The sequence below is a fragment of the Macrobrachium rosenbergii genome, chromosome 15, assembly GCF_040412425.1.
Source record: "Macrobrachium rosenbergii isolate ZJJX-2024 chromosome 15, ASM4041242v1, whole genome shotgun sequence".
In the NCBI taxonomy this organism is placed as follows: Eukaryota; Metazoa; Arthropoda; class Malacostraca; order Decapoda; family Palaemonidae; genus Macrobrachium; species Macrobrachium rosenbergii.
Window position 1 is genome coordinate 19,246,137 of NC_089755.1, and position 27,559 is coordinate 19,273,695.

At 43.3% G+C, this 27,559-nt stretch overlaps 1 protein-coding gene across 1 annotated transcript in view; it reads left to right on the forward strand.

Moving 5' to 3' along the window:
• Positions 1-27,559, forward strand: part of LOC136846452 (aminopeptidase O-like) — a 130,532-nt gene that overhangs the window by 80,350 nt on the left and 22,623 nt on the right. The window contains exons 2-3 of the mRNA XM_067117227.1: positions 1,325-2,744; positions 20,349-20,541. Coding sequence (XP_066973328.1) covers positions 1,381-2,744; positions 20,349-20,541 — 1,557 coding nt within the window. The 5' untranslated portion in view covers positions 1,325-1,380. The remainder of the gene's footprint in view (positions 1-1,324; positions 2,745-20,348; positions 20,542-27,559) is intronic.

The window sequence follows — 27,559 nt, forward strand, 5'->3', positions numbered from 1 at the left end:
CCCTTACCTACAACAGTCTCTACTTAGCTTGGAATCACTAGGGCCTGATGAACTGGACCCCTTGTGGGTCCAGTAAGGACTTGAAGGATTGTCTGAATTGCATTAAGGGTATTAAAATTGCTGTAAAGGATCTGTGTATAGTGTTCAGAAGCCAAAGTTTCTAATTAGTAGGAATATAATGTCCTTTTCATTAGATCTTTGGTTAAGGACTCATGTGCTAAATTGTATCCTTGACATGGGAGCAGTGGCTATAGCTTTTTAATTTGGAGAGAACTTAACCTTGGATAAGCTGTTGAAGTGGAATGGTAATTCTGCATTTTCTATAGCCTGGTTGGGGTTCATGGGAAGCTTGGAAGTACTGAGTGATGAGTATAGGAAGTACCTATACCTTCTTTTATAAGGGTACCAGTTAGTTATCCATCATTGGCTCTGCAGGGTTTTGGCACATTAACCTTACCCTTCCTTCTGCTGAAGAGGGCCACCCTCCAGAGAGACCTCAGGTATCTTCATGATGAGGATCTCATACCTGAGTGACAATCCTCCCAAGGCGGCAATAATAGCCCATGAATTCACTGAGTAAACTAACACTTGTTTTGTACAAAATATTTTGTTACTAACTAAGTGGCCTTTAAAGGGTTGGCTGATTTCCACTTTGCCCACTCCTTTTTCAAATGTGGGACTCAGCTATACAGTGGAGAGGTATGGTTCATTTAAAAAATGTAAATACTTAATGTAAGATTACAGTATTTTTTAAATACTTACCTCTCCATTATACAATTTACCCTCCCTACCTCCCCACATTCAAAGGGAGCAGAAGTAGATTGACTGGCTATGAGTGTTTGTACGTATTGGTCCCCTGGTGGGGGAAGTAGATGGATAGAAAAAGGGTATTCATAGAAAACCAAGTATATATTCTTGTTTTTCTTGGGCAATGTTTTGAACTCCTGCTGGTGTGCAAGTAAAAGCTATATAATGGAGAAGTCAGTATTTACAAAATAGATACTAAATGAAGTATTTATATTTGATCCAAGTAGAGTACAGTCAGAAAATGATCCAAGATGAAAGAACAGTAGATGCAGTAATAGCCAACACGAGAGTACAAGTGGACGACATGCATTTCAAGGACTGAAGCTGAATACTGAACAGGGAGTAAAAGGTGTAAGGGTCTTTCCTCACCTGAGGGGCTCTCATCTTCTGTAATGGTAGGTCCACCGCCTCAAGACAGATTTAAATTATGATTATAGTATTTAAGGACTAATAATCATCCCTAAGTTTTGTGTATAAAGTATATATAGAACCTCAAAGCTATTTTTATTTTTTTCAGAAATCAGACTGTATTGCATCATAGTTTCAAAGGGAGGATATATTTATGATGCAAATATGACAGAGAATGATTTACCATTGCTGTCAAACATAAGTGACAGTAGAGCAAGACATTACTTAATCAGTTTAAACCCTTCTTTTGAAACTAAAGTATTTTTAGGTCGTGTGATCATATTTTTTGAAGTTACAAGCCCTTGTGAAAAAAGAGGCAAGTGCTGCACACGTAAATGTTTTTGTAACAATGGTGGAGAAGTGCTAGATATATCCAGGTTGGAGGAAAGTACTCTTACAAGTGGAAAGCTTAGTGATAATAATACAAGTGCAGAAATGAATTCAAGCGTTCATGGAGAATTAGATGATACTCCAGATTTTGAACTCGTTTTAGACTGTTGTGATATAAATATAAAGCATGTGAAGGAAGTGTTATGCAATAAGTGTGAAGTTGAAGATTATCTAGATCCAAATCATTTAAGAAACTGTAGTAATGATATAAACTTTTGGACCAGTAAGAAACAAAGTGCTCTTCAATTTGAGGTAAGTGAGTGGTGCGTCAAGATTGTGAAACCTGGAATCAAGTGTGTTGAAAAGTTCCCACAGGTCGTTTATATTGAATATGAGACGACGACAACTGGAAAATCAGTGTTCTGGCAAAATGACCAAGATGGGAACCCTTGTGTTTATACTCCAGGTGCACCAATCAATAACCGTTCACTTTTACCCTGTCAAGACCCACCTTCAGCAATGGCTACATGGCAAGCTTGGATAACTGTGTCTGAAGGTTATTATGTTTCCATGACTGGAGATGAAGTGCACATTTGGTGTTCTGGAACAATAACAATGGCAGATAAGAAAAGTGAAGCATCAAGTGAAAATAATATATCCCAAAGTTCACTGAAATTGAACCCCTTAGTCAGCGAATTGCTTCCAAGTGAAGATGTGTCGACCAGTAAATCTCAGATATGCTTCTATTATTGTACTTCGATGGTCTTACCAATTGCAACCATTGCTATTGCAATTGGCAAATGGTCAGTGAAAAAACTCATTATGCCAAAATTAGTTTCAGAAAAAGAACACAGTGATGCCAAACAACAGGAGTTAATTGATTCCTTCAAAAATATTTGCAAACACTATGAATACCCATGTCATATGAAAAAAGACTGGACCAGTGATACAAAAATCACAGTTGTATATCCTAAATCTTTTTCTGAACTTACAATAAAAGCCTTGTGTAACTTTCTACCTTGTGCAGTAAAAGCTGCAGTTCAGTTGCTGAGTTTATATCCTTGTCATAGAATAGAAGTTGTTATCTTGCCTCGAAATTTTGGAAGTTTAGGATTAGCTTCACCAAATCTCATATTCTTGTCGCCATCTATTGCCATAGATGACATCTCTGCTTTTATTCGCATTGCACATGAAATCAGGTGAGTGAATTGGTTGTGAATTAAACAAATTTTCTAAAACAAAACTGTTTTGTTCCAATGAGATTACAACCCTGTCTTTTTTTAAGAATATCCCCATTCCCAGCTGGAATTGGTTATTGAAACTTGTTAACAAGGTAGTTAAATGACAGCAGGTAGGGGATGACTAGGTGGTACATCCCTTGTCACCAACTGGAGACCCCTCACTTTTATATTTGTGTTACTGAAACTTTCATTTAGTAAGAGTGTTGTGGTGCTTTGTGGTTTTTGTCTTTGTTGTTGAGGAAGAATGATGGATGGCTGTTCTGGTAACAGAGACAAAAGGCAAGTTTAGTGTTTTACATTGCTCTTCAGCATTGATCGGCATTCTTCATGTTCTTTATGCAGGGACTAGGTGTGTAATAAAAATCTTCCTGGCCAAGGGTGCTCAGATTGCTGTAGTCTGAGAAGCAGATGTTTGTATCTTTTGAAGGGGTTGCATCTCCTTTGAATTTATTAGTAGGTCCTCGACTTACAGTGGGGGATACGTTCCAGCGCCACTCTGCAAGTTGATTTCCGCTGTAAGTCAGTGTTTTGCCTTCATCAGCGCTTTATCGGTGCTCACAGCACCGTAACTTGATGTTGCATCAAGTTACAGTGCTGTTAACTTGATGCTTATTCTTGCCATTAGAGCCATCAATGGCACTTACGGCATTGCATCAAGTTACGCACTGTAAAACTCCGCTAACGGCTCTGAAAAAGTGCCATAAGATCAAATCCGCTGTAAGTCGGTGACGCATTGTATTGAATTTATGATCTTTCATCCTTTTGACTTCTGCCTATTCCTCCTGTGCTTCCCGGTCCATGGATGGAACTGTCTGGGCAGAGGAGAATTGACTCACTTATGCTGCTGGTGATTGTATTGGTGACTAGTTCTTATGCAGCCGCTAACCATGCACCTTGCAACACCTGCAATCCTGGCATTTCTGCCAGGGATACTCTCTTAGTATCCCCTTGTTCCAGCATTCCAGGACCCCTTCAGACACCAGCATTGACACTTCCTTATGCTTTAGTAGAAGTCATGAGACGAAGCAGGAGCCAGGTAAAGAAGTGCAGGCATGCCTCTCTGTCCTCTTTCCCTTTGATCTCAAGCTTTTATTCTTTCTCCTCTACTCCTTCATCTTCCCAGTTTCAGGCCATTGGAAGGGCAGAATAAGTTCCCACCACACGCTCAGGTGTCATTTTCATTGAAGACTGACAAAAGGCATCATCCTTGTTTGCAAGACCTATGTTCTAGGAAAAAAGTGTGACAATTCAGTGCATGAATTATTCCTTCCAGTGGAGGCAATTTGATGACCACCCAGATGAAGCACCCACTTCTAAAAAGAAGGCCTAAAGCTAACATCTTCACAAACAGTAGGGTGATGAAGCAGGTTAAGAGGGGTCATGGCAGTCCAGTGCTGAATACTTTAACTTACAGACCACGACGTATCGGATTTTGTTACCTAACCGACTCCCTCAGGTCTAATAAAAATAAAAGTATTTTGTACTTATTATCAGAGAAATCCAGTGAATATGATAGGGTTATCAGACAGTGGATTCAGCATGCTTAAGTGGATGACCTCTTGTCCCTAGTGGATGACCCACCAAGTGCGTTTTGATCGTGATAGTATAGTCACTTGTTTCGTCCTCAAGGAGTTGTCTTCCATGGTCTACGAGAGCTCCATGGTGACCAAACTAATATAAAAAAATTCTCTTTTAGTTGGTCTTTTTGGCCAGGTATTGTGTTGTAATGATAAACACTATAACACGTGATGAAGTATGTAATGGACTCAAAGATAAGAGGGCTTTTTCCCTTATCTTCAGCGAAGCTGTTACTGTACCCAGTTATTTCCATCATCAAAACCTGCTAGCAGGAGGAGTGGCTATTGCACATGCGTAGCCTGTCGTATTGTCGACAACAAACTGGCACAAACTACCAAGAACCATTACTTTCTTTTGGTCGATACTGAACAGTTAACTTTGGTAACAGCACTCCGAGAAATTTGACTTTTTCTCGGATTTCAGTAGCGAGGATCATGGAAACATAAAAATAGCAAGATAAGTGCTTAATATTAAATTTCAGTTAAAGTTTTAGTTTTAAACTTTTGGAATTGATAATTAGTGTGTGAAAGCTGGAACACCTAAAGAAATTGTTATTCTAACTAAATGTTTTACTAAAAGAAATGTTCCACAGCTTATCATTAATATAGAAAATCCTTTCAGATTATACGATGTCTACAATAATCCAGGAATTTAGTGAGAGTAATGTAGACTAGATTAATAGTGAATGTTGTCTGTAGCCTATAACCTAGGATTACATATCCTGAAGTGGCCTAGCTGAGACCAAGGACCGTAGGATCAGATAATAACAATATCTGGGCAAAATAAATTTGTAGCCTAGCTAGAAGGTTGCATATTAGTAAAATTTTTTCCTTTTATATAAGCCTGTACAGTAAACCCCCAGTATTCGTGTTCTCATGATTTGTGGACTCGCCTATTCGCAGATTTCTCTATGGAACATATACACGTTATTTGCAGAAAATTAGCCCATTCACGGTATTTTCCCTGAAGAAGGCAATGGGCTGGGGGCCGCCATTGATGACTTGTTCCAGGACAGCACCACAGGCGAAGTTGCTGGCGTCTGTTGTCAGCTGGAGGGGGGCGTTGGGATCCTGGTGGGCCAAGGCGGTTGCCTTGGCGAGGGCAGCCTTCGTCAGGGAGAAGGCCTGCTGCTGGCTGGGTCCCCACAGCAAGGATTTTGGTCAGCCTTTCAGGGTCTCCGTCAAAGGGGCCGTGGTGTGTGCGATCCCGGGGATGAACCTCCTGTAGTAGTTCATCATCCCGAGAAATTCTTGGATGGCCTTGACGGAGGTGGGGACGGGGAACCTGGTGACGGCTGCAACTTTGGATGTGAACGGACGGACGCCATCTGGGGATACCCTCGGCCCAGGAAGTCGGCCTTCTGTACGCCGAAGGTGCATTTGTCAAAACGTACGACGAGGCCGTTCTCCTGTAGGCGCTGCAGGACTGCCCAGATGTGTTTCTGGTGCTCCTTGTGGGACCCGGGAAATATAAGGATATCATCTACGTAGCAGACGCAGAACTTTAGGTCCCCCAGGATGCTGTCCATGAGCTGCTGGAAAGTCGCCCCAGTGTTCCTCAGGCCGAATATAGAGAAGGCGAACACATAGGACCCGAAAGGCGTGATGATGGCAGTCTTTGGTATATCCTCTGGCACGACCGGTACCTGAAAATAAGATTTTAAAAGATCCAACTTAGTAAATATTTGTTTTTTACTAGTTTCAGTCTTCTCAAAGATCTTTAAATTTAGCTGACCACAGTGAGGCCTGAGAGTCAATTGCTTTGCATTTCCAACTCCTCAGTTTCCATCCACTCAAGAGAGTCTCATCAGTCACCGTATTAAATATGTTTAGTCTGATTAAGAATGAAAACACTGGGCCCATGTGTTTGAAATCTGATTGAGAACAGACTCTAATTCTTGCATGTCTGCTGAAGATCAGTAGTGTTGACAGGATGGAATTGCAGAGATAAGTTCTTCAGTTTGAAACTCATGAGCAGACCACTTTGATATCTGTTGAGTAAACTGCAGCTTACAACAAATGCCTTCCAAGTATCACAAATCATCACTGTTTTCTGCACCTTGCAAGAGAAGATTGAGGTGATTTACAGGTGTCTAGTGATGTCTGAGAGAAACATAGGTTTCACAATCCAATCTCATCCTCATCAGGATAGTTTTGGCCTTTTCTGTTAGAAAATTTGGATTTCATCAAAGCATTCCACAGATCTCTCCAATGCCTTCCCACAGCTTAACACCTAATGCTGGGTGCAAGGGTATATCTTCCCAGCTACACACTGTCCTCTTCAAGGAAAGCTTGGAAACTGCCTGTGCATAGGAGAAGAGTGTGCAGCAAGAAAATTTACTTCACTTTTGTAACAGTAATTTATCACCTTGTTGAGATCAGAGCTCGTGAACTGGCACATAAATTTTCTTGATGAACTGCAGTGCAATTTCAGAATGAGGTGCAATTTTATCCTCAACCATCTTAGTGAAGCCCTTGTTTTTTCCTACCATAGCAGACATCATCTGTTGTAATTGCAAAATCTTTCTATGTCTACCCCTCTGTTCTCAAAGTGGTCAGTGAATGCCTTCCAGTATGTCTTCTCCTTGGTGGTGCCATCTGTGAGTTTAAGTTATTTGAGCTCCCCGTGTACCTCCATTGTCACTATACCTGGCCATTAATATTACGTAGGAATGCACCACTGATATCCACGCTTTCATCCAAGGGCCACACTGAACATGTGTACTTGTTCAATAACCCGTTTGCTGCTGACTTACATTATCAACCATTTCAGAAATCGTCTCTCCGCAGTTCTAGCACAGAACAGGCATGTCTTTTATCCTTGAGATGATAACGTGTTTTGTTTGATATTTGCCATCCAAATAACACCTCAGGCACTCTGAAAGCTGCTTTTATAAAGTCTCCATCAGTAAAAGGCTTTCCATACTTGGCAGTACACAGAGCTGGTTGCAATCTCTGGGACACAAAGTGCCAGATTAGTGATTTTGCCAGATTACAGACTGGCTAGGTTAGAATACAGTGCAAACAGCTAATCCTCCTCCAACCTTTAACATACCCTGTAAATCAGTTCAAGTTGGAAAAAGAAACATTAAATGAAAATCAAGTGAAAATTTTACTGAGGCACAGGCAAAATAAATGAAAAATATATGGAACGAAGAACCTGCAAATAATAAATTAAAACAGATAAAATCCAGTGTTGGAAAATGGAGTTCGTCATATCAAGAGAGAGACAAGCACAAGTAATTCTGACACGTCTTGATATAAGCCATACTCGTTTGACACATGGACACTTAATGAACAGTCCATGTGGACCTCTTCCCAAATGCCTAGATTTGTAATGTGCTGTTAACAGTTAAGCATATACTGTGTGAATGTCCAAATATAACCTGCAGCGATTATCAAATTTTGAAATAGACCTATAGAAGAAATTTTGTCAGAATCTTCAACGTTCTCAATAGCACCCATTTTAATGTTCATGAGAAGCTGCAAATTAATTGGAAAAAATAAGAAAAAACAATCAATCAGTAATGAATTTTAAAACAAGTAAATATTATGATTTTACTTAATTTATTTTAAATTTTTAATATACCTTTTAGTAGTATGTATGGGGCATGAGTTTAAATGTATTTATTGTGTGAGTGTGTTCCAGTATGAAAAGCGTATGCCTTTTTACAGCTTTTAATTTCATTTTCATTTTCGTTTATCATCATTGACAAGTGACCTATTAGGTCCCAGTGCTGGCTTCTAGCCTAGACTTGTCATTCCATCCCTAATCCTCAGGCCAGCCCTATGAGAGCTGATGGTCAGCTCCAGTGGTCTGGATTAAACTATTTTAATAATAATAATAATGGCCTCCATCAGGGAGAACGACTTCTTACTTACGGTGGACCTGAAGGATGTGTATTTTCAAATACCCATTCATCCGTCCTCTCGCAAGTACCTCCGCTTGTCCTCGGGAGGCGGTCTTCCAATTCAGGGCACTTTGTTTGGGCTCTCGACCGCTCCCCAGGTGTTCACGAGTCTTCTCTCTCGTGTCAGCTTGGGCCCCTCATGCGGGATACATCTACTGAGGTATCTCGATGACTGGCTAGTCCTGGCGGCTCTCGCTCACAGTTGCTACAGGACAGGGATTGGCTCCTCGGTTTTGCGGGATCTAGGGATCGTGGTAAATCTGGAGAAGTCAGATCTCACCCCCAAACAGAGGATAAAGTACCTGGGCATGCTGATAGACACGGAGGCAGCGAAAGTCTTCCCCTTGGACTCTCATATCAGCAAGTTCAGGCAGGCAGCACAACTGTTCCTGTCACGACAGGAGCAGCCAGCCCGGCAATGGCAAGTTGTCATTGGTCACCTGTTGTCTTTGGAGAAGCTAGTGCCTCATGGGCGTCTTCACCTGCGGTCTCTTCAGTGGAGACTAAAGGAGTATTGGTCCCATTCCCAAGACCCCCAGTCCTTCCTCATCCCTCTTTCCGAGGAGGTGAGGGAGGACCTTCGCTGGTGGACAGACGACAGGAACCTCTTGATAGGAGTATCCCTACATACTCCCCCCCGGACATGCTTCTGTTCTCAGACGCATCGACCGAGGGATGGGGCGTACACCTGGAGGAGTTGCTGACTTCGGGAGTGTGGCACCGAGACGACATGCGCCTTCACATCAACATCCTAGAACTCAAGGCAGCCTTTCTGGCCCTCCAAGAGTTCCGGGATCGAATGATGGGACACTCCGTGGTACTGATGAGCGACAATACCACCGTAGTGGCATATGTCAACAAGCAGGGGGGCCTGGTGTCCTGCCAGCTTCATCAGTTGACGATGCAGGTGCACGAGTGGGCCACGAACCACTCGGTAGAGCTGTCAGCCAGGTACATTCCAGGAAAGAGAAATGTCGTGGCAGACAAACTCAGCTGCCAGAACCAGGTGGTAGGGACCGAATGGTCCCTCCACCAGGAGATAGCGGAACGGCTGTTCGATCTGTGGGGACGTCCAGCCATCGATCTGTTCGCCACCCGGCACAACAGAAAGCTCCAGGTCTTCTGTTCTGTTGTGCCGGACCCATGGGCCGCTGTGGAGGACGCGTTCCAGAATCCGTGGAACAACCTCGACGTGTACGCCTTCCCGCAATTCTGTCTGATTCGCCAAGTGACCAGCTGAGCGATGATCACCCTGAATCTCAGAATGATTCTGGTGGCACCCAAATGGCCCCAGGCCGTTTGGTATCCGGACCTGCTAGCTCTTCTCTCCGAGGCGCCGAGAGAGATTCCCCCCTGGCCCAACCTGCTGCATCAACCTCACGTAGAGCGGTTCCACCTGGCAGTGCATTCCCTGTCTCTTCATGGCTGGAGGTTATCCACCATGTCTTGCGAGCAAGAGGCTTTTCACGTTGCGCAGCAACAGAGATGGCAGGATACCTCAGACGATCCTCCGCAGCGGTATACCAGGGAAAGTGGTCCGTCTTCTGTGGTTGGTGTCGTCGAAGGGGTATCTCGCCGATCGGAGCCTCTGTTCAGCAGGTCGCAGACTTCCTCGTCGAGAGAAGCTTCCCTCCGTTTCAGCTGTGAAAGGCTACCACGCTGCACTCGGCTTAGTCTTACGGCTGAAAGGAGTAGACATCTCCTCCTCTTTCGAGATATCTCTACTGATGAGAAGCTTTGAAAGGTCTTGCCCACCCAGGGATCTCAGGCCCCCTGTGTGGAATGTGACTCTCGTCCTGAGAAGCCTGACTCGTGCACTGTACGAGCCTTTACGAGAGTTGTCAGACAGGGATCTGACCCTTAAGACCGTCTTCCTGCTAGCCCTGGCATTGGCGAAGAGAGTTGGCGAATTTCACAGACTTTCCTTTGATTTTAAACACTCAAGGGGATGGGGATCCGTTACGCTCGATTTCGTCCCGGATTTCGTAGCGAAGACTCAGAATCCTTCGGTCCCTGACGCATGGTTCGAGTCCTTCATGATCCCCTCCCTAGAGGACTTTGTAGGTAATGAACCAGACGAGATGCTACTGTGTCCTGTTAGAGTGCTGCAGCACTATCTGAAGAGGACTCGACACCTCTGGCCTGAGTGTCGACGACTCTTCGTTAGTACTGGCTCGACCAAGAAAGAAGTGTCCAAGAACACCATCTCTTTCTGGCTTCGTGAGATGATAAGGAGAGCGTACTCCACTGCAGGAGAAGGCGACACCCGATGCGCTTTGTCCGAGCTCACGGAGGTCCCAGCATTGGTCCGTCCCTTGCATTCCGGAAGAATATGTCGGTATCACAGGTGCTGAAGGCGGGAGTGTGGTCCCAGCAGACTACCTTCACCTCCTTCTACCTCTGGGATGTTGCACACAAGTCCTTGGACACTTTTTCCTTGAGTCCTGTGGTGGCTGCTCAACAAGTTGTGTAGCTTACCCAGCTCCTCTAACAGGACAGGATTTGCGTCTCGCGCCTAAGTTTATGTGTTGTGATTGGGAATGAATGTGGAGTGACTGGGCTCTCTTCCTTCTCCCCATCCCGGCTCTCTTCCCACGGGCAGGGAGCGAACGTGCCATCACAAGCTGGATCTGGCGGTCGATGCAGGTAAGCACATAACGGGAGCTCCCGTTCTTTCTTCCGTTCAGGTTGATAGAAGCAACCCCACTCCTTCCTCTTGCAAGGGGAGGAAGGAGACCATGACTGTAAGACAAACTCAATGCTTGTATTTACCTTTATGTCATCCGAAGTCAAATTCTTCTTAGCCTACTTTGCATGAACTGACGTCTTCCACTTTCATGCAAAAGGATCCAGAAGTCTGACAACTGATCCTGCGTTTCTTACAACCCGATCTTTTGTCAGAGGCAGTTTTTTCCCTTCCTCGTTGTCACGACCAGGAAGGGAAGACAAGGTGGTGAACTCCAGTCAGTTCATAGAGACTTAATCAGATTCCTCCCTCCAGTCACTAAGTCTCCTAATGTAAAGGACCGAGGGTTTGTATATTTTGTTGGAACAAATAACAATTTTTAAAAGTAAATTGTATTTTTTCTAACTATACAAACCCAAGGTCCTTTACACTTTATGCCCACCTCATGCCACCCCTCAATCTGATACCTGGGCCGAAAGGCAAATTGGAATGTTTACATCCGGGCAGGCGGTACCCCCGCCTCCCGGACAGTAGTTAATTGCCTAACCACCTTGTTTGAAGTTCAACGGCCGTTTCCAGCCTACACCTGAAAGTAATCCTAATGTAAAGGACCTCGGGTTTTATAGTTAGGAAAAATACAATTTACTTTTAAAAATTGTTATTTTACCCAGCAGCTACCGACCAGTAGCTCTCACCAGTTGTGTTTGTAAGCTGATGGAAAAGATGATTAACACCAGACTTGTATGGCACTTAGAAACAAACAAATTGCTTTCTTCATTCTAGTTTGGCTTTCAGAAAAGTAGACCTACTCTAGATCCCTTGTTCAGGCTTTCAAACCAAATACAACAATGTTTTGCTAAACAGTGACAAACAATAGGAGTTTTCTTTGATTTGGAAAAGGCATATGACACGACATGGCGTTATGGTATTATAAAAAAGCTGTATAAGATGGTCATTAAAGGAAAAATTATCAGATTTATAAATTCGTTTTTATCAGAAAGATATATAAAGATAAGAGTTGGGAATCATGTATCACGACCTTTCTTACAAGAAGAGGGAGTTCCTCAGGGTAGTGTCCTTAGTGTCACTCTCTTTGCTATTGCCATTAATGGCGTATTAGAAAAGATATCATCACCAGTAAAAGGGTTTTTATTTGTAGATGATTTGGCTCTGCACTGCACAGGATATGATGCAGCATCTACTAGCAGGTTCATGCAAAAAGCCATCAATAAAGTAAGCAAGTGGGTTAATGAGTAACGGTTTCGTTTTTCTGAATCTAAAACTGGCGCTGTTTGGTTTTGCAGACACTGAACTAAGGAAACCATTCCAACTCTTACCTTAAATGGAATTATTTTACCTCACTCTGCTGACATAAAATTTTTAGGAATGGTCTTTGATGAAAAACCTACTTGGAATAATCATATTGACCAGTTAGAAGTGAAAGTGAAGAGATCACTAAATATTTTAAAAGTAGTATCTAATTTTAATTTGGGTGCTGATAAGAGATCGTTGTTAACGCTTTATAATGCAGTATGTTTATCTAAGTTAGACTATGGCTGCCAAGTATACTCATCTGCTTCAAAGACTAAACTTAAGGAATTCGACGCTGTGCATAATAAGGGGCTAAGGATCTGCACTGGAGCTTTTAGAACTTCACCCATTGAAAGTATTTATGTAGACTCCCATCAGCTACCACTGGACTTAATTTAAGGAGGTATGAGCTAGGTCTGAGGTACACCATGCAGCTGAAAAGCCCAAAGGAGAATCCTGCTTTTGAGATCTTAAAACAGTGTGACTCAAGGCGTTTTGGATCTAGATCTTCAATACCATTTCAGATAAGACAGCTGGGTGAACTGGAGGGTGAAAGCATAAAAATGCAGATCCTACAAGTGAAACATCCTGCTATCCCTCCATGGTTTATTCCAGCAATAGATGTCGGCATTAAAGAGACAAAGAAAGATCGTTCGGAAGAAGAAGCTAGAAACAAGTTTTTGGATCATGATGAGAGGCATATAAATGACAGGAAAATCTATTCTGACGGATCAGAATCAGAAGATGAAGTAGGATGTGCAGTGGTGTGTGAGGGGGAATCTCATATAAAAAAGTTATCAGACTCCTCATCCATACTGTATTCACTGCTGAGGCAACAGCCATAGTTGATGCTTTAAATCTTGCATCTGATAAGAAATCTAAATCCACTGTAATATATAGTGACTGAAGGAGTGTTTTAGAAGCTCTGAAGTTTAATCCTACCCATCCCTTACTTTAAAAGGCTCAGGAATGGCTTTGTAATCTTTCTGTTCACCACAAATCAGTAAAGTTTTGTTGGATTCCTGGGCACACTGGTCTAGAAGGGAACAAACTGGCTGATAGTAAAGCAAAGGATGCTGCAAGCTTTGATTTCTTAACTAATAAGGTGCCACATTTGGATATGCGTCCAGTTATCAGATGATACATTCGTACAAAATGGCAGCAGAGATGGACTCCCCCATTTTATCTACAAATAGGAAGTACAGAAAGATTAGAAAAAGTATTAATTTTTGGAGCCTGGGTTTTGATTGTAACAGAAGATTTGAGATCATCCTAACACGGCTTAGGATTGGCCATACGCACTTCACTCATACCTATATTTTAGAGGAACCCAGTGCTCCAATTTGTTCTCACTGTGGTGGTCAGCTGTCTGTTGAGCACGTGGTGGTGCACTGTCCTAAATTTAATCGACTTTGGGCAAAGTACTTACTAACTGGGAAGACTATTTTAGAAATTTTAAATAATCATGTTGAGGTAAATAACCTTATGGGTTATCTGAAAGAATCTGGTTATTTTAATGAGATATGATCTTGGTGTATTTAATAAAGATTTTAGTCATATTTATTTTATATACTGTACTAAGTGTATCTTTTGAATATAAAAGTTTAATATATATTTATTTTTTGCCAGTTCTATCCAGTATCATTCTTCATTTTTTACGTTCATATTTTAACACTGAATTTTACTAGTATGTCATCATTCACCCATTCATTATCAGTCATATCATTAACTTATATTTTTATATATGTAACTTACCCAGTAATTACTTAGCTAAGAATTTCTACTTGAACAGCAGTTAGAATTCTGAATTCGTGGTAGCAATTCTTTTGTTTGTATAGGTGGCTATGCTCCGTCCACTTTCGGGGTACAAAAGAGGAACAACACCGCCAACACGACAATTTGTTTCTGCCGCTTGTAGCGTCAACACCTGGTGTTGTTACAGCAGTTCAGAGTTTTGGAATTTGTATTGGCATTGTACTTTCTTCTTTGGTGAAGTATTTGTAGCTGTTTCGGAATTTTTTCATTTGACTTTTTTGACTAGTTAGGAAATGTCCGACACTAGTAGTTCTAGTTTCCGGTTTTGCAGTAAGGGCCGCAATACACGGATGACAAAAGCGACCTACGACTCTCACACCCATTGTTCTGGTTGCAGAGGTCAGGTTTGTTCAATAGATTTGACTTGTGACAAATGCAGAGATTGGGGGGAACAGAAATGGAAGACCTTAAATTCTCATTTAGCGAAGCTAGAAAGAGATAGGAAGAGGAAAGCTGCTGCTAAAGCTAGCAGAAAAGTAGCTAGTCAGGCTTCAACTCCCAGATCAGATAAGGCTGACATATCTATTTGTTCTCCAGTTGTAAATCCTTCCCCACCTGCATCAATTAATTATCCTAAATCACCTACTCCTTCTACCGGCTACATCACTTCCGAACCCGATCGCTTCGCCAGCCTTGAAAATAAATTTGAGGAACGTTTAAATCTTGTTGTAAGTACAGTGGCCCAGTTAGGGGGATCAATGCGTGTCCTGATGGACAAATTGAAAATAGTGCAAAAGTTGAAGTGTCAGTAGAGGAGGCAGCTGTTCATCCCACTGATTCCCCTAGGCACAGGTCCCTGCTATACTCCCCGCTACCTGGTAGGAGGCATACTGGTAGCCCAAGGGAGGTCAGTGGGGTCTGCCCATGAGCAGTCGTCCCCTCAGTCCAACTTGTTGCATCCCAGGTTGCGACTAGAGACAGCCGCTAGAAAGGCGTCTTGGAAGTTCATTGGCTTTCTTCTAGTTCAGAGGAGTTGTCACCTCGCAAGAGCCGTCTTTGTAGTTTTCCTGACGAATCTTGCCCGCTGAAGAGACGATTCTCGGGTACGGATCAGTCCCCGCATCTCCCTTGCAAGAGATTGAGGGAGCCCTCTTTTAGTCCTCAGCCGTCGTGCAGCAAGTGGGACGCTCCAGAACATATCTCCTGGCTTTGTGCCAGGAACAAGGTTCTAGCCCGATTCTCCTCTCGGGCGGGCAGCGTCAGTCTTATAGTAAGCTCCCTGTTCCCTCGGCTCGCTTAGTATCGATGGAACGTCCTGTTGAGCGCCAGGAATTAGACAAGCGCCCTGTTGCAGCCAGGCGCCCCGATGCTCAGCGCCTTGATATGGTGAAGCGCCCTGACGCTTTCAGGCGCCCTGAAGTGGCTGGACGTTCCCTTTCGTCAGAGCGCCCCAAAACTGCTGATCTTCCCATAGCACTTGAAACCCCTCGAGTCTCCAAGCTCCCTGCAACTTCCGATCAGCCTTCTCCTGCTTTGGAACCCTCTCTTGAACCGTTGCAATGCAAGTTGGATAGCATCCTTAACCTGTTGCAGAAGCCTACAACTCAGGCTGCCCCTTATTTAGTTGCGATGACTTCTCCAGTCTCTTCGGCGGATGAAGAAGAGGAGCAGGATACATCTTCAACGCTGTATGCATCGCTCCTCAAGTGCCTTCTTCAGCATTTCCCGGAATTTTTCTCTCCAAGCTCTCCGTCCTCTCCAGGTTCGTCTAATTTGATGAGCTCTCAGTCTGTGGATTCGTCTCGACTACCGAAGATGGTTCCCTCCAAATCTTTGAAGAAAGCTCTTTGACTAGTGGAGGACTGGCTTTCCGAGAAGAGGGTTCAAGGGAGAGCTTGTTTTAGCATTCCCCCCCTCTTGCCTCTCACGTATGAGGTATTTGTCGTACGAAACGGGAGAAGCTCCTTCCCTGTGAGTAGCTGCCTCCTCCCGGGGGACTTCTCTGCACTCATTGACTCGGCACGGAGATCGGCTCTTGCGTCGGCAAAAACCTTCTTCTTGGCACAGGAAATGGATCATCTTTTGAAAAGTATTTTGAAGGCCTTTGAAGTGTCGAGTTTTCTCGACTGGTGTTTAGGAGCGCTTGCCAAGAAAATTCAGGAACCAGCTCTTGTGTGCAATGAACTCACAGACCTGGATAATTTTCTGTCTTGTGCAGATAAAGCCATTAGAGATGGCTCTCATGAATTAGCTGCACTGTATGCCATGGGTGTCTTAAAGAAGCGTGAACTCTGGGTCTCATTCACTTTGAAGGGTGTGACTGCCTCACAGAAATCAGCTCTACTGTTTTCTCCTCTGGACAAACAGCATTTGTTTCCTCAGTCCACCATAAATGAGATTGCAGCGAGCCTGCACCAAAAGTCAATGCAGGATTTGTTGACTCAGTCGACGAAGCGCCAGAAGGATCGACCTGCATTCTCGACTAAACCATCATCGCCGCTCAAGCATCCTAAGACATTTCATGGAGCAATTCAGAGAGCGCGCCCCAGGGCGCGAGGTTCGGTTAGATTTGCTCCCCGAGCGATCAAAAAATCTTCAGCAAGATCATCATCTCGCAAGTGAGGATTTAGCCCTTCATGCTCCAGTAAGGGCCAAGCTTCGTCTCTTTTGGGAGAGATGGAGCAGAAGAGGAGTGGATCAGTGGGTAGTAAAAATCCTAAAAGAGGGATACTCTATCCCCTTCAAGGAGAATCCACCATTGACCGACACGCCCGTCGTATTGACAGCCTACTCCATCGGCTCAGAGAAGTATTCGGCTTTGTCAAAGTAAGTGTCATCTCTTCTGAACAAAAAGGCTATAGAAATAGTGAGAAAAGTAAACACGAAACGATTTTACGATCACCTTTTTGTAGTTCCCAAAGTTTCAGGAGGTTGGAGACTGGTGCTTGACGTATGTGCCTTGAACGTCTTTGTAGAGAAAACAAAATTCAATGTGGAAACCATCCACTCAGTTCTGGCGTCCATCCATCAGGGGGATTGGATGGTTTCCCTAGACATGCAGGACGCTTACTTCCGTATTCCGATTCATCCGGATTCAAGGAAATACCTACGTTTAATTTTCGAGGACCAGATTTTTCAATTTTGAGCACTTTGCTTAGGTCTCTCTATGGTCCCACAAGTTTTCACACGAGTGTTGGCTCCTTTGGCGGGTTGGCTACGTTTAGCGGGAGTGAATATCCTGTTGTACCTGGACGATTGGCAGATTTGTTTGCTCGCGAAGATACAATGCATGAAGGACTTAAAGAAAACTCTTCTCTTGACTCAGGATTTAGGACTCTTTATTTGATAGTTCTGATAGACTCTCTCTGAGTTTTCGGGCTTTTCTGTCGCCCAGGAGAGTAGAAGACTGTCTGAGGAAAGAAAACCTCTTCCTCTCGCTTTGTTCGTGCTCTGCCACCTAGTAGATGAGTCTTTTGGGGACATTAGCTTCTCTAGAACAATTCGTGAGACTAGGAAGACTGCACATGAGTCCTCTCCAGTTCTATTTAAGGGCGTGCTGGGATCGAAAAGTTCATCAGGACTGCCACCTTTTTGCAACTTCCAGGAATTACTGTCTTCCTCTGTTTTGTTCCCCATTCCTGGATCCCTTAGCTGGACTGGTCCAACCTAGACCTTTACACCTTTCCCCTGTTCGGAATGATACGGGAAGTATTAAGGCAGTTTTGCTCTCACCAAAATGTAAAGATTACTCTCGTGGCGCCCTTCTGGTCGCAGAAGGAGTGGTTCCCGGACCTGATCAAGCTACTCGTAGATTTTCCGAGGCTCCCTCCTGAAATTCCAAGTCTGCTCAGACAGCCCCATATCAGGAGGTTTCATCAAGGACTATCCTCTCTGGCCCTAACAGGATTTCGACTGTCTACAGACTCATTAGAGTGAAAGGCTTTTCTAGAGCAGCAGCAGAGGCTATCGCCAAATGCAGACGCATTTCCTCCAGTAACATCTACCGAGCTAGGTGGGCACGTTTTAGGAGTTGGTGCAGAAGAAATAAAGTCTCTTCCTCTAAAACTTCTATCACTCAAATGGCAGACTTCCTTTTCTATTTGAAATCCTCAAAAGGGTTGTCAGTCGCTACTATAAAGGGTTACGGAGCTATGCTAAGCTCCATTTTTTGTCATAGAGGCTTAGACATCTCGAACAACCTAGACTTGTCCGATCTGATTAAGTCTTTTAATATCTCCAAGTCCAAGAAAGAGGCTTCCTTCTCTTGGAATCTTGATGTGGTCCTTAAGTGGCTTTCCGATCCTCGCTTTGAACCAATGCGTGCTTCTCTAAGGGATTTGATTTGGAAAACACTCTTTCTGGTAGCCTTAGCAACGGCTAAGAGAGTAAGTGAGCTGCAAGCTATGTGCAAAAGGATCGGTTTTTCGCAAGGTAATGCAGTCTGCTCCCTTTTGCCTGGTTTTCTAGCTAAAAATGAGAACCCTTCCCATCCCTGGCCCATTCTTTCTCAATTCCAAGTTTATCGGATATCCTAGGCATGGAAGAAGAAGAGAGAGAGAGCTGTGTCCTGTTCATGCCCTCCGTTATTATTTACATCAAACGGAGAAGATCAGAGGCCAGTTTGGTAATCTATGGTGTTTGGTTAAAAACCCTTCTAGACCCCTTTCAAAGAACGCCATTTCGTTTTTGTTGAGGGATCTCATAATTGAGGCACACTCTCAATTAGCAGAAGCAGACTTAACGCTTTTGAAAGTTAAAGCACATGAGGTTAGAGCAATGGCTACTTTGGTAGCATTCAAACACAATCTTTCGCTCTCAGCCATCCTGGAGGCAACACATTAGAAGTGCAAGTCGGTGTTCGCAATGCACTATTTGTGGGAGGTGGTGACGATTTATGATAACTGCAGTACCCTAGGACTAGGACCTGTGTCCGTAGCTGGCGTTGTGATGGGTGAGGAAGTGTAGGAAGTCTCCTTTCCTTTCCTTTCCTTTCCTCTTCGCCTTGAAAATGGTGTTGAGTTTTTGGGGAGCCTAGGAGGGTACGATGTACCTGGAGTGCCCGCTAGTTATTTATGTGTTGGGTAGTGGTCTTGTTTTTATTTTTAATCATTGTTTAATTATGGTATAGGTGACTTTGTTGTTCTGTTTTTTATTGTTTTTGTGGTACTGTGCCCAGGGCAGGGGCAACTATTTATGCTTTGGCGGCCTTCGGTGTACACCTTTGTCACAAAGCTTAACCTTATACTTCGTCAGCCATCAGAGTACTCCTTCGCTGCGAAGTGTCCCACTTGAGTGGAGGCGCTTCTGGCCATGCTGCCATGCCGCTACAGGTGAGATGAGCACCACCGGAGGCAGTATCTACCTGCAGCAGCTTTCTCATCAGTTAAGGAACAACTAATTATCTTATTGATTTTAAAGTAAGATTTTGTCCATGATTCCCCTCCTCCTTTCAGTGTGGAATCAGCTAAGTAATTACTGGGTAAGTTGCATATATAAAAATGATATTTTTATAATAAAATAAAGTTTTGCAGTGAACCCCCCGTATTCGCGGGGGATGTGTCCCACACCCCCCCGTGAATAGCTTAAATCCGCAAATACTTAAAACCCCTCTAAAAACACTTAGAACTGCCCATTTTGATAGTCTAACACAAGAAAAACCCTGTAAAAATGCTTATACCTGAGTATTTTAATAGTTTTATCACAAAAAGTGCATTTATTCATGAAAATTATATGAAAATACAGTAATTAAAGAAGATTTCTCAGCGAAAAATACCGCGAATGGGCAAATTTTCCGCAAATAATGGGTAGATATGTTCCATAGAGAAACCCGCGAATGCGTGAGTCCGCGAATCATGAGAACGCGAATACGGGGGGTTTACTGTATATATACTTACCCAGTAATTATGTATGGAGCCCACCCGCCTCCCCGCACATGGACTCTTTTTTGCATAAACAAATTGTCGTGTTGGCGGTGTTGTTCCTCTTTCGTACCCCGAAAGTGGGTGGGGCATAGTCACCTATACAAACAAAAGAATCGCTCCCGCAAATTCAGAATTCTAACTGCCGTTCGAGTAGAAACTCTTAGCTAAGTAATTACTGGGTAAGTAAATATACAACTTTTATTACAAAAATGTCATATTTGACCATTATTATGGTGCTGAATAATCCTGATGGGTTACGGCGCTTGGTCTTCAAGACCTAAATTTCATAATCAATCAATCAATATATTTCCAAAATACAGCAGAATTTTAATTTACTCTTACAGCATGACAAGTGTGCATACTGTATTTATTTATTCTCTTATGTTGTTTTCTATTTACAGTCATGCCTGGTTTGGAATAAACATAGGCGCTCAAGATTGGACAGAGGAATGGATTAGTGAAGGATTTGCTAGTTATATGGAAGATCTAATTTTTACTGAAGCATATTTGGAATATCAGAAGGGCCTGTCTTCAGATTTGTGTGACAGAAATACTGAAAGTTCTTCGGTAAAAAATATGCATACCCTTGAAATGGTTTGTATCAGTTTGTTTGATAAGCATGTCTTTTGTAGTAGAAATTATGATTCTGTTTTCAGAAATATCTCAAACTTCCCAGGCTGATTTTGTAGTGTGGGAGTAATTTTTTTTTCAGAAGTAATTTATTGCTGGTGCATTGATTTTTCACCCAGCATTTACTGAATTGTAGTTTGTAGTCATGCGCTCCACAAATACTATTGTTGTTGTTATAAACTTAGAGTTGGGTTGAAAAGCTTGAATTGTCACAGTTGACCATGGGATGAATCATTTGTCTGCCAGAAAGATATTTCTTTTGTTGACTTTTTTGCTCATAAGAAAGTTTAAAGTTATACTGTAGTGGTAATGCTCTTGTTTATGTTTTGAAAACTAGGAACCTTGACCGGTTATGGTTTCTGAAAAGGGAGCCAATATGAATCAAGGTTTGGGCAGGCATCTTATTTTTTCTTTTCCATTTTTATTTTCATTAGGTTCTAGAGTCTTATATATAACTAAATTATACAGAAGGGAGGAGTCTTCAGAATTTTCTGTTTTCATGCAGTTTCAGTCAATGTCAGTGTTATTTTTTCTCACGTCATGAGGTAATAAAATTCACACAGGTATTTTCCCATACTTATCACAAAGCTACACATAAAAGGGCTGCCTCAGGGCTTATACCAAAATATACACAGTGCTCTAGTGACTTGAGGGTTGTCAGTCCACTGAGATTGGACCCAACACTAGGACTTGCATCTCGCTCAACCTCCTTCATGCTCTAAGAGAATCAGAAATGAATATGAAGCTGCACAGAGGTTGTTATCTAACAGTTAATCCTGATGGGGCAAAGAGTGGTAAAAGCCTTGCCAATTCACTTTTGAGCAACTACCTAGGGTCAAGCATGAGTAGGCTATAAGGTTTTGTACCTTGAAGCCCTGAACCCAGTGGAAAGTGCTAGGAGTCAGGAGTCGGGTGGGTGGGGTGGGGGTAGGGAGTCCGTCATTTGAACAGATAGACTACAGATTTGCAAAACCAATACATGAACTCCATTAACTGAATTTGTAGTGAAAGAAACTAAAAGCATTAAATTCTAATCATACTTGAACTTAGATAAAAATGTGGCTTTGTATATTCAGATTTATTTACTAGATTTGAGAGCAGCCAAGTGGGAAATCTGTTATGAAGCAGTTTACCAATAAAAGACAAATACATTAGACATAAAGACCCTGCCTTCCATTCAGTCATTAGCAAGTCTACAGTACTTGATTACGAGCCTGCAACACCAAAAGCAATACAGTGCTGGCTGGTATATTGGAGAAAGAAGCTGGCAGTGGCAGTTTTAGTTTTAGTTTTAATCTGAATATTGATGTCTTTACATGATCCTGCTTTATTAGGGTCATTGCTTGTTTTCAAAATCTCAAGAACTCTAGGGTATACGTATAGAATTGTTATCAAGTAATACTGTACAGTATGTCCATGTTGTGTAATGAGAGTAATCAGTAAATTAAAAGATGCAATTATTATCAATGTGATTTAGTTTTTCATAAATATAAAAACCAGTCACTAGTAGTATTAGTACTACAGAGTACTGTACATTTAACACCCATAAGCATACATATCTGTTGATATATTTTATTAATGATTGTAACACCTTTATTCTGATACAAAACTAACATATTTGCAGTATTCATTTTACTGGAACTCTTTTTATGGTTTTAGTATGATGTGCTTTTGCAACTGAATTAAAATAACAAGTTTTGATGTAGGAAAACCCTATTTTTGGTGGCCGCTGTGAGTCCTCAAAGGATTTACTCTCATGGGTCCATTCAGACTCTATGATAGACCAATTAATATAAAAGAATTCTTTCTTAGTCAGTCTAGGCCCAGTATAAGTGCTGTTGACACTTAAGTATAGGGCTCAAAGATACGAGGGGCTCTTTTCTCTTATCTACAGTGATTACCTAGGTTCACTCCTATGTCAGCCAGCGAGAAGAAGTGACTATGACACGTGTACATAGGCCACCATTTTGATGACACATAACTGGACAGACCGGGGGGCCATTACTCTCTTTGGTCTATGCAGGATAACTATACACCTAATCCCATGCCTTTTCTTCAGGGAGAGTGGATGGTCTGAGGACTCACAGCGGGCCACCAAAAATGTATTTTTCCTACGTCAAAACCTGTTATTTGAATTGTGGCCTCTATTCATCCTCAGAGGAGCTTATCAAAGAAATTGACAGGTGACGGAATGGCTTAAGCTCTCAAATTTCAATCCTGGCACCCCAGAGAAAATATTTGTAGTCCAAGGTCAAGCCACAAGTTTTAAGCCCCATTCTATATTCCAAATACCTTTTAGGTTTGGTAATGAAGAACAAGAAACTAAACATGAACTTATGTTTTTAGGATGTTGTTCTACAGTGGCTTACCTAAACATGCCGGGTTTGGTTGCAGTATTGTTGCACCTCCCAAGCGATAGCATACCCACCCATCAGGAAGACCCCTGGTTTTCCTCTGTAGCGTCTATGGGGTCAGGACTAACTATTCCACTTACTGATACACAGTGTGGTTGAATTTGTTCGAGCTCATGGCAATAATGTTTTAAGAATACTGTCTCTGATGACCACCCTGTACATTCAGAGACTTCTTCAGAAGAGACATTTGTGAAGAAAGCCAGCGACATCAGTGGAATGGCAAGTAAACTTTGTGCGGTTCCCGAACAACAAAGAATCCGACCCGACGCGATCCGACTGAAACATATGATGTTTGTAAACAAAGTGACCACCCTGTTACATTTCAGAAGACTCTGAATGGAATTTACCATAAATTAATACAATCCACATTAACAATGTTTATGTAATTACAGTTTGATACGCCACCAGGACGGCGCTCTGGAAAGCCTTAAACGTTTTTCTTAATTTTTATAACAGACTCTACAGTACATTCCTTATTTTTAATATTGTTTTATTAATTTAATGTAATGACCAGGCTTGTTTTTCATTGTATTTATCATTAACAACAGTTTTGTGTGGTACCCGTTGCAGTACATTCTGGAGTGCATATGGGCTGCCTAGCCTAGCCTTCGGTCTACCACTGGTAGGCAAATTTTTGATACAGTATGCATTTAAAACTGTAAGAAGACTTCTAATAAGGTAAGTTATTTAACTCTGAACTTATTTAATTGTAATGTGTGTAGTGTTTTGTATAAAAGACTAGTGTCTGGTGGTCATGGGATTAATCCATTTTGTTATTTCTTATGGTGAAATTGAGAATTCGACAAAATCGAAGACATTCCTCTAGAACGGATTAGCGTCGGAAACCGAGGTACCACTGTACTTACTTTCCTATTCATGTGACTTAGGAAAGGAGTGTGGATCTGCTTTTGTGATAGTGTAGTTGCTTGTTCATCCTTGAGGAGTTACCTTCATGGGTATGTCAGAGCTCCATGGTGACCAAACTAATATCAAAGAATTCTCTTTTATTCGGTCTCTTGACCAAGTATTGTGTCGAAGTGATAAACACTAAAACACGTGATGGAGTATGTAATGGACTCAAAGATAAAAGGGCTCTTTCCCCTATCTTACAGTGAAGCTGTACCCAGGTTATTCCTTCGTCAGACACGCTAGAAGAGGAAGTGATTATAGCGCATGTGCAGTCCACCATATTGTTGACAAACAGACTGGCAAGAGACCAATGAAGCCATTACTTTCTGTGGTCACTCTGGATCAGTTTCATTCATCAGTCCTGCTCATAAGATCCCCCTTTAGTATCTGATAGCTGCATGGGAGATAGATTTCCTTTTTGGGGAATTGATTCCATGTACAGCTAAAAGTTGTGTCCTTGGTTCTTCTAGGTTCAGCAGGGCAGTTGCAGTTGCAATATCCACTTCATGTCTGCTAATAAGGACATCTCCCCCAAGTAAGGATTTCTCCACTTCCTCAGTGGAGTTAACCTGGGAGGAACTAGGGACCAATACTTCCTGGTTTTGGCCCAAACATGGTTCTTGTTCTTCCGAACAGTTCATAACCTTCCCACTGTGTTTGTATCCGTCACATTTCGTTCAAACATAGTCGCTCCGGAATGTTCTGTTGACTCTGTTTTTATGTCTATGAGTTTTGTCCTGTTAGCCCGGTTTTCTCTCCGGTTTTCTCCGGGGGTTTTCCTGGTCTGACTAGGCTAAGTCGCAGCTACGGTACTCTGCTCCGGCATCCGTTCCAGCATTCCCACTTCTCATACGTTTTCAGCTGGTTTTGTCGAGTGCAGGAATGCTCCACTATCCTGCAACAAGCCAGCGGTAACGGGAGTCTTTAGTTCCCATTCCGGTGCGCAGTCTGTTTTGGAGAATTTATAGTTTGGCACGGAAGGTTGTGAAGTATGCTATGCTCTCTCCGAGCAAACTTCTTGATGAACCTGTAGGTTTTATATACACCTGTTGGTTTCATCTCCGCCAAACTCCGCCTCATGTGGCTTATTCTTGGCTCGGAAGGTTGTAAAGTACGCTATGCTCTCTCCAAGCAGGCTACTTGATGAATCCGTAGGTTTTATTTACACCAGTCGGTTTTATCTCCGCCAAACGCCGCCTCATTTGGCTTATTATTAGTCGTTTGGTACCCGGCAGGTTGCGTTGTACGCTATGCTCTCTCCGAGCAGGCTACCTGATGAATCCGTAGGTTTCATATACACCTGTCGGTTTTACCTCCGTGAAGCTCCGCCTCATGTGGCTTATTAATAGTCGCTCTTTCGGTGTTTGGGCTCTCTCCGGGCGAGATTCTCGGTGGATCGGTAGGTTTCATATACACCTATCGATTTCCCTCCGCCAAACTCCGTCTCCGGGCGAGATTCTCGATAAATCGGTAGGTTTCATATACACCTATCGGTTTTTCCTTCGCCAAACTCCGTCTCATATGACTTCTTAATAGTTGCTCCTGCGGTGTTTGGGGTCCTAATTTTCCCCCTCCTGGAGGCTGGCCGCAAGTCTCGTAACTCTTCGCTTCAAGTTAGCTGTTTACGGAGAGTTTTCTGAAGACGTTGCGGCCGTCTGTCTCGTTCTCGAACCTGTGAACATCGTCCCGGAGCGATAAGTAGGTGCGAGAATAAGTGAGGTAAACCTTTTCCGCTTAGCTCGGAATTAGGTGAGGCAAACTTTTCCTTTAGGGGATTCGTTAGCTCCTCATCCCTTTTCGACGGTTCCTGGTCTACCGTCCCTAAGGTAAAATCAGTCTAGAAAAAAAACAAAAAAAAACCCTTTTTTAAACCAAGAAGACCCGCTCCGGGGCCTCCTCGAGGACGTCTCGGATCTCTAATCCGGTGCCGTCTACGAGTTTGGCCTCGTCTTCTGGAAAGGGACACGGCCCAAGCAAAGCAAGGCGGTTACCCCCTCCTTCCTTTGTTGAAGACTCTTTTACAGGTCTCCTTATAAGGAGCTCGATTTGAGGGTCATTGTCAACCTATCAAACTATCTATCTACCTCATGGTCCGTGCCTTCCCTTTCCTAGGAGCTTAAATCCCAAAGAGATTAATCTCAAGACTCATTGTCAATGGATCACCTGTAAAATCCTGCTCCGTTCCGGAATTCTATCGTTCCGGACACCTCCACCTCTTTTCCCCTCCAGTCTGGGGAACCTTTGACGCCTAACCCTTTATGCTTCCCAGCATGAAGGCACCCTCCTATCGGGGGTGTGGACACACGGAGGTTGGTGGAATTGCATTTCTTCCCTTCCGGCCTGGTATCCCCTTATCCGGGTTTTACCAGACTGTCAGAAGGAGCATGGCATCTATCTGGCAGGATCCCTAAGAGAGCCCTCATCTTCCCTAGGGGCTGGGCACAGCGTCTCCGTTGAGAACTCTAACGGAGTGGCAGGCGGAGAATTCCAAGTTCACGCCAGCTATGGGGTCTTCCCGTGTTCTCTTTGAGAGCCCTGCTTCCTACCCCTTGTGCTCCAAATGTAGCCCCTCTTATCAACAGGCTTGTTTCGAAAATAAACCGCTGACGCATTTCCGGGAGACGGATATCACAGATACGTTCACAATGAATCTTCTAATCCCGGACTACGCTTCTAATTTATTCAGCGTACAGCTCCCTAAGCTTCCGGAGTCAATTCCCGGAAGCTGAAACAGGGTGTAAATCAGGCTTTCCAGGCCCTAGAATTCTTTGACTTTAACAGAAACAATGTCTGTGGTATATATTGGCTGTTCGTTGTTTCGGGTCCTGATAAAATCTCCCTTGTCAGGTTTTCTGCAGGTCCCGCTTTATTTCATCAGTCCGGTTGGACAGCTGAAAACACTTTTTCGCCAGGCACATTCCGCCTTGGGCCGAAAAATCTTATGAACAGTTTCACCTGGAGAATTAATCTTTTCCCCAGGTGGGCGTTGTTACGGTCCGTCCGGGGCTACTATTGTTACTCAGGGCCTCCGTTCTCGTGGGTGTCTACCTTACGAGCGGAAACAATCTGATCTTGCCGGGCCCTATCCCAAGTCCGGCAAGAAGTTCATGTAGTTCAAGCGCCCCCCTGCTCAGGCAGTGGTGTGGGCTCTTCAGGTTTCTGCCCCTGGACAGCCGTCAGCCTCTCACTCCCAGCCTCCACCTCGATGTGTGCGGGTTCAGCCAACACATCAGCCCCTTGTAACACCCCCGTGTGTCTCTGCCTCCCCCATGTGCCTCCGCCGGAGTTTTCTTTGCTTCATCGAAAACCCAAGGAAATAATTTTCACTAGACATTCTGCCAGAGGCTCTGACCCTCGGGGTTATCATAGGAGCAGGGAAGCATCCTGCTCCTCTCCGAGAAATTGGGAAGACATACGCTTCAGGGGAGACAATCAAGCCTCCTCCCTGTAGTATTTCTCATATGGGGGGGTGGCTGTACCATTTTCGGGGCCACTGGAACTTCAGTCCCTGGGCCCAGGGTATAGTTATCAAGGCCCGGGGTGGAGCTGGACTGTTTGTCCCCCTCCCCCAATCAGGTTCAGTCAGCTTCCGGCCAGAGTTCTGGGGGTCTTTGTGAATGGCCTGTCAGGCTTTTTTTTTCAGTCTGCCAAGGAAGTTC